This window comes from Coenobita brevimanus, chromosome 38, assembly GCF_032717465.1.
Source record: "Coenobita brevimanus isolate Jiangsu-jjx chromosome 38, ASM3271746v2, whole genome shotgun sequence".
Lineage (NCBI taxonomy): Eukaryota > Metazoa > Arthropoda > Malacostraca > Decapoda > Coenobitidae > Coenobita > Coenobita brevimanus.
This window is the reverse complement of record NC_136991.1, coordinates 23,271,513-23,284,196: the sequence shown is the minus strand read 5'-3', so window position 1 is coordinate 23,284,196 and position 12,684 is coordinate 23,271,513. Positions and strand designations below refer to the sequence as shown.

Genomic DNA, 12,684 nt, shown 5'->3' with positions numbered 1-12,684 from the left:
TAACTAAAAAGCTGATCTAATTTATGACTGGTATCAGTTATGTCCACCAGTATCAATGGCAGGAAGAGTTGGGAGTTCACAGCTCCCTGGAGCTCCTCTCTGCGGGAGAATGCCTGAGAGTATGGAATGCCCAGACTTAAGAGAGAAGATGGGAAGCAGAAGCATTGGCTTCACTCAGGTGCAGAGGAGAGATAGTGCTGGCTCCGACCTGGGGAGGGGGAGAGGTAGTGCTTGTGCCGACCAGGTGAAGGGGAGAGATAATGCTGGCTCCAACCTGAGGAGGCTGAGGAGAAGCACCGATTCCAATCTGGAGGGAAGACCTAGAGAAGGGGGGAGAGGCAGCACTTACTCGAACCTGCTGAAGGAGAGAGGTGATGACCCTACCACAAGGGGGAGAAAGGCATTGCTGTGAGTGCTAGGTGGTGCTGGAAGGGCTAGGTCTGTAGAACTGGCACTGTCCCGTCTAGGTGAGTCTGGTGATGTAAATGGGCATGCTGAGGATGCTTGGGCTCAGAAGCCTGATACCTGCGTGCCATAGGGTCTTATTTATCCCTGGCAAACTAGATTCTTTAACTTCAATAAGCTGGGGAGAGGAGTTATGACTGGGGTTGAGTGGCACTGAAGTGAGTTAATGATGGCTGTGAACAAGATCTGCATTGATGATTGCGCCTCTTCGCATCTCTACGGTCTGGGAAGTGTGGTTGTTGGTGAGTGGGAGTGGATGGTGTGAAGTGGCGGCACTACCTCTGATGCAGCAAGGAGGAGCAGTGGTATAACAAGCTTATCTGGGAATCCCCCAGCCACATGTTGCTGTGTCAGTCCAGGCGTTAATAGTGTAAACAAGGGGACTGGGATGAGGACTCACTGTCCCACTTCTTTTTTGTAGCCAGTTACCCTTTATGCAGGGCATGTCAATCTGAAGAAGAGGTTAGAGATGATGTGAATGCCTCCCACCATTCAAAGAGCCACGTGGTAGGTAGCGCTGGTGAGGCCGCCTCACTTTTCTTCATAGATGAACTTGACAGGGCTGGTAGGCTATGTGCTAGGTGGAGGCAGTCGCCTGGCCATCTGCCTGTACCTTGTTCCATGGAGCCATATTTGTCCTCGTGATACTAAAACCGTCTGTTTCTGGAAAAGCATTACACATAGGGTCGTTAGGCAACAGGCCAGGGTGTGAAGAGGTAGCCGTGTCACAATCTCTCCGTTGGTGACAGAACCCAGATTAACAGCCACATCATTATTCGACTTGTGCAACTTTGATTGAATCAGCATCCTCTTCCTCTGCACATGGGGTATGGGAGTTGCAGTAGCTTCAGCTGGCCTTTCAGAGGACCCTCGACATCCGCAGGCTGGCCTCAGGCCAGAGTTGTCAACCTGAAACTGAGTGGGGGAAAACTGGGTGTCAACAAACACACGAATACACATGGGGAGGAGAGGCCCCGTGCAGCTCAGAAATGAGCAGGAAAGGCAAGTTCAACCCTTGAACTGCAAGGAGAGAACAAGGAAAGCTGGAGTAGCCAAGGAAGACTGAACCACTCCCCCTAAGCCTCGACCTTTTAGTCCTTAAAACTTATCTGTCCCCATTGCCCTGCCCTCCAGACCCCAGATGCCCCAACCCCTAGCCACCCCAAGGGCCCTCATCCCACCCCACACACCGGCCTTGCCACCTCTCGACCCCCACGTTACTTTATGAGTGTTAAATGCAGTACAACTGATCAGCTCATCAGCTGTTAGTTCTGTTACAGTTCTTGGAGATGGTCCTTTGCAAGAATTTTTTTTTCTTACATTTCGTTAAATAAAAATATATATATATATATATATATATATATATATATATATATATATATATATATATATATATATATATATATATATATACAGTATATATACAGTATATATATATATATATATATATATATATATATATATATATATATATATATATATATATATATATATATATATATATATATATATATATATACTGTATATACATATATATATATATATATATATATATATATATATATATATATATATATATGTATATACAGTATATATATATATATATATATATATATATATATATATATATATATATATATAACAGTTTTTCTTAGACTTAATACTGTCACAGTTCATGTTATTGCTGTTGTGCTACCCCAGTCTGTCTGATCGAGCAGACTCATCAACCAGAGGCATGCATCAACCCTTGAAGGGCCATCCTGTGTAGTGAACCAATGTTCCCATGCAGCTGACACTCGCTGGTATTCGTGTGGGAGCTTTGGTTCCTGGGTGGACGCCGCATTTGCGTCTCCATTCAGTTAACTGGGGCACCATAGTATGTTCAAAGTAACCCCGTTACTTGGCTATATTGTTACCACCCAGCATTGTAAATTGTTTCCTGAGTTACAGGCAACCATTTGGCTTGTCACTCAGTGTAGACCCACCTGATGTGGAAAAAATAAGTGACAGGAAGGAGGGGAGAAACTGGAAGAGAGGAGGACAAACAGAAAAAGAATGATAGAAATGTAGCGAGAAGTAGGCAGCGCCCCCACCTATTACCTCACAGTTCTTGTAAATACTATAAATGTGTTAATAAATGTCTTTATGAATGTTTGGTACGGTACTTTGAAAGCCATTATAGGAAGGTTGTGATCCTTGGGGCATGCTTAGGGGAGTCATTAGGGTTGGCGACGGAGAAAGTTGAGGCAAAAAATTATTTCTACATATGTTCATTTATTTATATAATACAAAATTTTTAGAATGTGATGCGATGTTGGAGGGGAAACTGGCGCGTTATGATCATTTTATATTTTGGAAGATAAAGATAAAGCAGGAATAGTACCTAGGTAGGCTACCAAGTGAAAACTGATATTTGGTTAAGAGATCCAACAGCCTCCCGATGCAGCTTTACTGCATTACTGTGGCTAACACCAGATGATTTATTCAATTGAGCCTGAAAGTGTTACCCACTAATTCAAGTGATGTCAGTTACTGGCTTACTCTTGCTACTTTCAGACGACTTTATTCTAGGCAGGAAACCCTTCTCGAATTTGAGGAGTTAGACAATAATAGCCTCCACTTAACTGTTCACTATTAGAGTTCCATTCCAAGTTTAGTGAAAACGTTTGGAAGTAGCAAGAATAAACCAGTAGAATTCGTCACCTGAGTGAAAGAATTGATGCTGTGTTAATTTATCCTCTAGGCTAATGACCATGTCAGTTCTGCTATTTTATTCTCGCGAACACCAGACGATTCAGTTCGGTTGAGGCTGCGTAGAGGAGCACGGGAGAGTTGAAACTGTCTCCACTAACTCTTCCATGGCCACGTCAAATAACATAACTGCTAATAGGGCTGGCCTCAGACAATTTTGCCAAGATTAGGGCAAGTAAATGAGTGTTAATTTCAAGATGTACTGATCTTTCTACCACTGTCTCTCCTCACGACTGCACTCCTTCCCTACCTCTCTCAACTCCTTCCTCCTCATGAAGAGAGAACCTGTATTTTTTACACAGGTGTAGTGGTATGCTGCCTGGCTCTCACCTGAGAGTCCCGGGTTCGATTCCCGGCATATTGGTAATTTCTCTGATCCTTCCTCCTCACGTCTCCTCCCTTTCCCCTAAGGAGTCACCCTTTTCTCTACCTCTGTCTTCCCTCTCCTTAGACATCTCCAACCCTCCACACTTCCCTTCCCTATACTTTTTTCCTTTGATTGCCCTCCTAGATGTCTTCTCCTTTCCTCTCCCCGTCCCTCTCTATCCCTTCTACCTCACTCTTTCCCCTTCCTTTTCTTCCCTCTCCCCCTCCCCCTCCCGATGTCCGCGGTGTCCAACGCACAATTTCCGTGTCAGCCGATAAATGTCAGTCATATTTCAGATAAGCCTACCCCATCCCTCCCCTCCCCTCCCCTTCCCTCCTCCCCTCACTTCTCTCTCTCTCTCTCTCTCTCCTCTCTCTCTCTCTCTCTCCCGATTCCCCTTCCCACTTCAGTTCCCCTCCTCCTTTCCTTCCCTCCTCACCCCTCCCTGCTTCCTTCCATTTCCTCCCTTTGCCACTCCTCTTTTGCCACCCACTCCCCCTTCCTTTCCCTCACTTCTCTATCCTTCTTCCATGCTCCTCTCGCTCATTGCCTCACCTCTCCCCACCCCTAAATATTTTGCCTCAACGGCATTAACCATTCAGTACGATGACGTTGGACGATCTTATTTGGATTAAGCAAGACGTCTCGTACATGAAAGGGTTAGAAACTGCCATCAACCTTTTCAGTACAAAGCCACTGATTTTTGTCAGACCCACCCAGGGGTCAGGCCTTGAGACACAGGTGCCACTGCTCACTGAGATACTGGGATACCGATTATCTTACATCAACCAGCCCGGTGGCCTACACTACACGCCAGCCAATACTGTTGTGCCGCAAAACTGGTTCTTTGTCATGAACTGTAGGTTAGGCAAGTTTTGAAATGTTGGTGATTGGGCAAGTGGGTGGAGGAGGTTTAAATCTCATGGACTGGTGTTGGATGGGGGTCGGCGCCACTCTTGGACGCGTGCTTTGCGAGATATATAGGTTTCTCTAAAACTCAGTTCTGGTAAGTTTTAGTCTGTTAACCTGATGAGTTGAGCTTTGGTGGGCTTTGTCTGCAGACAGATAGCTGGATTTGTACTTGGGAGTAAAAATAGACCGATGGGTGGATGGATAAATATATATATATATATATATATATATATATATATATATATATATAAAACACAATATGCATAGTGGTGGGGTCTGATACTCTATGGTGTGATGCAGGAAGATGTCTCAAGAGTATCCGTCTCTCTCTCTCTCTCTCTCTCTCTCTCTCTCTTTTGTCAGATCCTCGTTCTTAAATTAACCGTTTCTAAGAGGGACTGACAGGAAACACCATGGCTCTTCTAGTTTCAGTATAATCATGCTACCTCCAGACGAATGTATCTGAGATCGTCAGGACATAAACTCCTTGAATCCATTAACGGCATCATATCTTATTCTTGCAATTACCAGACCATTTCATTAAGCTAAGGGAAGACTTCTGTAAGTGGAAAGGTGACTGTAGCTTTCATTATTCCCTTCAGTGCTGGAGATCCTTCCCAAACTGAATAATATTGGCTGATGATAACTAGAATGAAATAAAAACAATATCCTACGTCATCGAAGTGAAGGGATTGATCAGCAATCAGGACGTTAACACTCAGATTCCCACGACTTGGTCTCAGCTGAGTAAAATCGTGTGGTGTTAGCCGGAATAAATACTAGAGTTATACCAGCATTAACACTCAGGCTCCAATGGTTCACCTTCAGCTTACATAAATAAGTATCTGGTGTTGGCCGGAGTAGAATACTAGAGTTATCCCGACCTGCGAGAGTTACTGGTGACTACTAACACCCTCAGGTTCCTGTAGCTCACTCACTCGAATATAATCGTCTGGTGTTGCCTAGAAATGAATAGGCCATACTAAAGTTGTCCCGGCCATGAAAGATAGTAAGTAAACCAGTCACTGGATCAATAAGTAAAGCAATTGGCACATAAGTAAACTAGTAAATGAATCAATAAGCGAGCCAACCGGCATCAGTAAACAAGTAAATAACTCAATAAGTAAATCAGACCATCAGCAAACCAGTTAGTAAATCAACAGATAAACTAGTGAGAACGTAAGTAAAACAGCAAGTAAATCAATAAAATAAACCTGTCTTAAAACGGTAAACCAATTAAATAGGTAAAATATAGGCTACCAATTATAAATAAAAAGTATACCCATATGAATATCTATGTAGAACTAAGCCAAAAAGAAAACAGATCATATCCACGTTCTCCGACAATAAACCAAAAAGTAAACGAGTCAGAATATCCAAATAAACCACCAACAAACCAAAAAGGTTAACTATTTAATCAGAATATCTAAGTAAACCAAAATATAAACCAATTGGAATATCTAAGTAAACCAAAAGTGAACCAATCAGAATGTCTAAGTACACCAAAAGTAAACCATTTGGAATAAGTAAATCAGTAATAACCAAAAATTAAGCTTAAACTAAACCAGCAAGCCATTTAGAACATCTGTAAGCGAACTAAAAGTAAATCTATAATTACACTAGTTACGTCAGTAAATAAACCAATAAGTACGGTATACCAATTACAACACCAAGACGTAAAACAGTAAAGAAAACAGTACGTAAAATAATAAGTAATAAATGAGAAAAGCAATCAGAATATCAAATAGTAATCCAATAAAAAAGATAAATAAGCCTATGAGTAAACTTGTAGCTAATAAATAAGTAAACCAGTCAGAATAACAATTAAAATAACCAGACAATCAGTAAAGACATCATCATTCAAAGCGCGCACACACACACACACACACACACACACACACACACACACACACACACTGGTTTAATAATTACAAACAGGCAAGAAATGATTATACAAGAATAAGGAGGGAAGCCCTGTAATGCTGTGTTTTTAAGGCGACTTCTCGTCGTAAAAACACTAGCTACTGAAGCGGGGTCCTCTTTCTAGACCGGAAGTAAAGCACTAACAAAGGAACAGGACATAAAAACCAGGCAGTATACCTTAACACATCTATTACCTAGACCCTACTCGTAACAATACACATAGAATGATATTTAAGATACAGGGACACAGAGATACAGAGTTAACACTTGGCTTCACAGAATAATCATATGCAATACAATAATCACACAGGGAGATTGTGAGTGTTCTTTAATAGGATTCTTATGTCACTTGGAGGTAATATATAAATGGGATTGTTCACTTTAAGAATACACAAGGTTGGGAGTCTGGTTTACGGATATTACTATAAAAGAGGTAGGGTGCGGATAGCGACACTCGACACTGTCACCTTGTCACGGAGACACGTACACTTGGCTTTTGACTTGCCCGCGCCCTTACCTCGAGATTCACAGAAAACTCCCTGGTTCCTTAATATGGGGAGGGACTAAGATAATTCACAAAGTTCACTTTCTGCCCTGGTAGCACTAAGTTCTGATGGGCCACGGTTTACTATGTTTTCTTGCAGAGTCACTGTCACTGTTTTCCTCTGTTTCCTGGGTATAGTCACTGTTAGTCACACTTTAGGGTACAGGGAGGCTCTCTTGTCTGGGGGCCTCGACTTGAGAGGCGGCCCTCGTCTTAGGGCCGCGCCGGTGGGGTGCAGGGAGGCCCTTTGGTCTCGACCTGATAGGTGGCCCTCAGGACTGGGGCCGAACAGCCGGAGCAATCGGGCCTGTTTCTTCCGACTCCGGGGAGTGAGGGAGCCCGGATCACCTTCGTCGTGGGTTGTGGAGTCGAGCCTGGGCGTCCTGGGGCTGCAGGCACCAAGAGGGAGAGGCGCCGTCAGGACTGGACCGCGGCAGCGTCTCCTACGGGGCTCCGGCAGGAACAAGGAACTCCCGGGTGTGGGCGGTAAGCCCGATATCGGGCCTTGCCACCACTTTAGTGTCTCCTCCGGGGCTATATTCCAGGATGGCGACGAAGGGCTCCCCGAAGGGAAAGAGGCTGGAGGAGGACTCACGTTGCCCGTGGTCTCTCGGGTGTGTCTGGAGGCCGGAGCCGGGGGTCTCTTTCCCCTATTACACACTTTGGCTGTAGCCGTGAACTTGCCCGGTGTACGGGGGACACCTATAGGGTGATCGGGGTCGCCCTTTCGCCGCGGCTTGGGACCGCCGGCGTGGTGTTGCTCCCGTAGCAGGAGACAAGCCGGAGGGAGGGGCACAGAGGCCACACTCTCTCCAATACGGATCGAATCTACCTTCAGGGAATTCTCTACCCTGGTACGTGCCCCGGCCGGAGCCGAGTGTCTACCCATACAAAAGACAACTACCGGGCGAACTGGTTCGCCCGCACTCTGCTGCTTGGGACAGTCCACGGGGTGTCGCTTCCGTAATAGGGAAGTGCTACACGTACGGTAGCAGGGGCTCTTTACCCTGATCCGTATTCTGGCCATAGCCGAGAGTCGATCACCTCCCACAGGAACATCTGCCGGGCAACCGGGGTCACCCACACGCTGCAGCTTGGGACCATCCACGGGATGTTGCTCCTGAAGGGGAGAACAGCAGGAAAGGGATGCACTAAGGCAACTCTCTCTCCCTGGTGTGTTAAGGCCGGAGCCTGGGGTCGCCTTCCCCTTTACACACTCTATTAGGCCGCAGCCTAGGGTCGTCTTTCTCTCTTTACTTTTTATTAGGCCGTAGCCTTGGGCCTCTTGCCCTTGGGCCTCCTGCCCTAGAGGGTGTAACAAAGCCGTCAATACGGTGTTACCTGGGACTGAATTTATTTCAGTCCCACCCCTATTCTGTCGATCACTGCTCCGCCCGCACAGTAGTTCACTTCCCCTGATCACCTGGGGTTGGGGCACTTGCGGGGAATAGGGACCCAGGGCCGTGATGCCCTGATGACCCTCTTGCCCGGGGTCACTAACCTTACCGGTGTGTCCTCCTGGGGAGGTGGTGGGGTGGCGGCTCGGTGGTGGTGTGGGGGGTGGTGAGGTGGGAGGTCCTGCGGCGGGCACGGCGGGCATATTAAGCCCAAAAACATTTTGAGGAGGATATAATAAATAAAAGTAGTGATCAACCAAAGCTGTTTTACAGCTATATCAGAAGCAAAACCAAAGTAAAAGATATAATACAATCCATTACGGACGAGGGAATCACTTATACACAAGAGAAAGATATTTGTGAAGCACTAAATAAGAATTTCCAATTAGTTTTTACAGAAGAAAAAATTTTGAGAGGGACTATGTGGAACATGCATGTCCACACATACTACCAGATATACAAATAGCAGAAAAAGTAATACAGGAGGAGGTAAGTAGATTAGACAGAGGAAAAGCAAGTGGTCCTGATGAAATTTCATGTGTACTACGAGAATGTGCAAAGGAGTTAAGTAAACCATTATTTTTAATTTTCAAGAAATCCTTGAGTCAAGGTAAACTCCCTGATATTTGGAAGAAAGCAAATATTGTCCCCTTATTCAAGAAAGGAAATAGACAAAATCCGCTCAACTACCGACCAGTATCACTGACCAGTGTTGTAAGCAAGGTATTAGAAAAGCTTATAAGAAAAGCTTGGGTAAACCATCTAGAAGAACACAGTATGATAACAGAAAGACAGTTTGGTTTCAGAAAAGGAAAATCATGTGTTACTAATCTGTTGAGCTACAATGACAGAGTAACAAACACAATAGCCTACAGGAAAGGGAAGGATGGGTGGACAGTATATATTTAGATTTCAAGAAAGCTTTTGACACAGTACCACACCAAAGACTTTTATGGAAACTGTACCATCAAGGAGGAATTCAAGGCAAACTGTTTTGTTGGATGCAAGACTTTCTCATAAAAAGAGAAATGAGAACAGTACTAAGAGGAAACTACTCATCATGGAAAAAAGTGACTAGTGGAGTACCACAGAGTTCAGTGCTGGCACCAATCATGTTTTTAGTGTATATAAATGATATAAACAGTAACACTGTAAATGAGAGCTATCTGAATATGTTTGCAGATGATGCAAAAATACAAAGGAGAATTACTAACACAGACTCTTGTAAAGAGCTACAAGGAGAATTAAATAAATTTCATGAATGGAGTAGTACATGGCAAATGGAATTCAATGTGGACAAGTGTCATGTAATCAAGTTTGGTAAAAGTGGAAAAAGACCTGATTGGGATTATAAGTTAGGAAATAAAACCCTATACACATCAGAAAGAGAGAAAGACCTAGGTGTGATTATCATTAACAGACTATCTCCGGCTGACCACATCAGCGAGAAGGTACGGAACATGTATACACTGCTTGCAAATACGAGAATAGCATTCACATACATAAATGAAGACATGCTAAGAAGGATAATAACATCATTCATTAGACCAACCCTGGAATATGCATCAGTAGTCTGGAGTCCTCATCTCAAAAAGCACATAGACAAGATTGAAAAAGTTCAAAGGGCCGCTACAAGATGGATACCAAGCTTAAGGGACCTAAGCTACGAAGAAAGACTAAATAAACTGAATCTACGAACACTACAGGAGCGAAGGAAAAGAGGTGACATGATAATGCTATATAAGTGCATATCAGGGAAGGAGAAAATAGACATATATGATTACTTAACATATGGAGAAGCATCAGCAAGAGGACACTGCAAAAAACTGCATAAGAAGAGAGGTGATAAAGACGTAAGGAAATTCAGTTTCCCAAACAGAGCAATTGATCAATGGAATGCACTACCGAATGAAATAGTGTGTGCCAAAACAATTTACAAATTTAAGGATATGTACGATAAATATGGTTTAAGACACGGGACAGTACGAGCTTGACTCATTCCTGTAAAGATATAATTAGGTAAAAGAACAATTAGGTAAGAACACACACACACACACACACACACACACACACACACACACACACACACACACACACACACACACACACACACTAATCCTGAGACAGCCCTAGCATGTATTCAATATGGACGGTGGGTGTTAACGCCGAAGTGATGACATGTAGAGGTCCATGCAGGCTGTGAAGCCTATGCCCAGAGTCGGACACTATCTATCTATCTATCTATCTATATACCTAGGGTGCTTCCCCCAAGGAAAGGGAGGTAGCCGAGACAGGACGACTCACTCTCCATTTACTCATCCATTCAAACACATTTATTCGCATCTTAGCCCCACATAAAAAAAAAAAAAAAAAAAAAAATCACAAACTCTCATTCTCTAATATACTTAATCTCTAGTTCGTAACCCACCAATCTCCGTTTCCAAGTTAGTAGCTAAAATGCCCGCCGTGCCCGCCGCAGGACCTCCCACCTCACCACCCCCCACACCACCACTGAGCCGCCACCCCACCACCACCCCAGGAGGACACACCGGTGAGGTTAGTGACCCCGGGCAAGAGGGTCATCAGGGCATCACGGCCCTGAGCCCCTATTCCCCGCAAGTGCCCCAACCCCAGGTGATCAGGGGAACTGAACTACTGTGCGGGCGGGGCAGTGATCGTCAGACCAGGGGTGGGACTGAAGCTAATTCAGTCCCAGGTAACACCGTATTGACGGTCTTGTTACACCCTCTAGGGCAGGAGACCCAAGGGCAGGAGGCCCAAGGCTACGGCCTAAATAAAGAGAGATTGACAGACATAGGCTACGGCCTAACAGAGTGTGCAAAGGGGAAGGTGACCCCAGGCTCCGGCCGTAACACACTAAGGAGAGAGAGTTGCCCTCGTGCATCCCTCTCCAGTTGCTCTTCGGCTACGGCCAGAATACGGTCCAGGGTAGAGAGACCCTGCTACCGTACGTGTAGCGCTACCCAATTACGGAAGCGGCGTCCCGGGGTCAGTACCTTGCCGCAACGGACGTTAGTCGTCTTGCGTATGGGCAGACACTCGGCTCCGGCCGGGGCACGTACCAGGGTAGAGAATTCCCTGCAGGTAGGATCTGTCCGTATTGGAGAGAGTGTGGCCTCTGCGCCCCTCACTCCGGCTTGTCTCCTACTATGGGAGGAACACCACGCCGGCGGTACCTTGCCACGGCAAAAGGGCGACATCGATCACCCTATAGGTGTCCCCCGTACGCCAGGCAAGTTCACGGCTGCAGCCAAGGTGCACAATAGGGGAAGGAGATCCCCGGCTCAGGCCTACAGACACACTCAAGGGGCCACGAGTAGCGTGAGTCTTCCTTTAGCCTCTTTCCCTTCGGGGAGCCCTTCGTCGCCATCCGGGCATATAGGCCCGGAGGAGACACTAGAGTGGTGGCAAGGCCCGATATCGGACCTACCGCCCACACCCGGGAGTTCCTTGACCCTGCCGGAGCCCCACAGGAGACGCTTCTGCAGTCCAGCCCTGACGGCGCCTCACCCCCTGAGCACCCGCAGTCCCAGGACGCCCAGGCCCGCCGCCGCAGTCTACAATGAAGGCGATCCAGGCTCCCTCACTCCCCGGAGGCAGAGGAAACAGGCCCGACTGCTCCGGTTGTTCGGCCCCAGTCCCGAGGGCCACCAATCAGGTCGAGGCCCCCAGACCACAGGGCCTCCCTGCACCCCACCGGCACGGCCCTAGTACAGGGGCCGCCCCTCAGGTCGAGGCCCCAGACAGGTGAGCCTCCCTGACAGTAAGTGAAACTGTGAACTAGTAAAACCCAGGAAACAAGGGGAAGGACAGTGACAGTGACAGTGACCCAGAGTACAGTGATAGTGCTTACACAGAAAATATATTAAACAGTGGCCCACTAGAAACTAGGCCATCGGGGTAAGAAGTGTAATTTGTCAAATGATTTAGTCCCTCCCCGCATCAAGGAACCAGGGGGTTTTCTGTAAGTCTAGAGGTAGGTGCGCGGGCGAGTTGAAAGATAAGTTTACGTGTCTCCGTGACCAGGTGACAGTGTCGAGTGTCGCTATCCGCACCCTACCTCTATTATAGTAATATCCTCGAAACAGACTCTCAATCTCGGTATTCTTAAAGTGAACAACCCCAGTTTTATATTACCCTGAAGTGACATAAGAATTCCATACAATAATATAAAGTGAACAACCCCATTTGCATAATTACCTTCCAAGTGACATTAAAGAATACCCGCGATCTCCCTGTGTAATAGTGATAATATATATGATCATTCTGTGAAGCCAAGTGGAATCCTGTATCTCTGTTTCTCT

At 45.8% G+C, this 12,684-nt stretch overlaps 1 protein-coding gene across 1 annotated transcript in view; it reads left to right on the top strand.

Moving 5' to 3' along the window:
• Window positions 1-12,684, top strand: part of LOC145396553 (teneurin-m-like) — a 1,418,848-nt gene that overhangs the window by 269,582 nt on the left and 1,136,582 nt on the right. Inside the window, exon 17 of the mRNA XM_080269929.1 lies at window positions 4,304-4,446. Coding sequence (XP_080126055.1) covers window positions 4,304-4,446 — 143 coding nt within the window. The remainder of the gene's footprint in view (window positions 1-4,303; window positions 4,447-12,684) is intronic.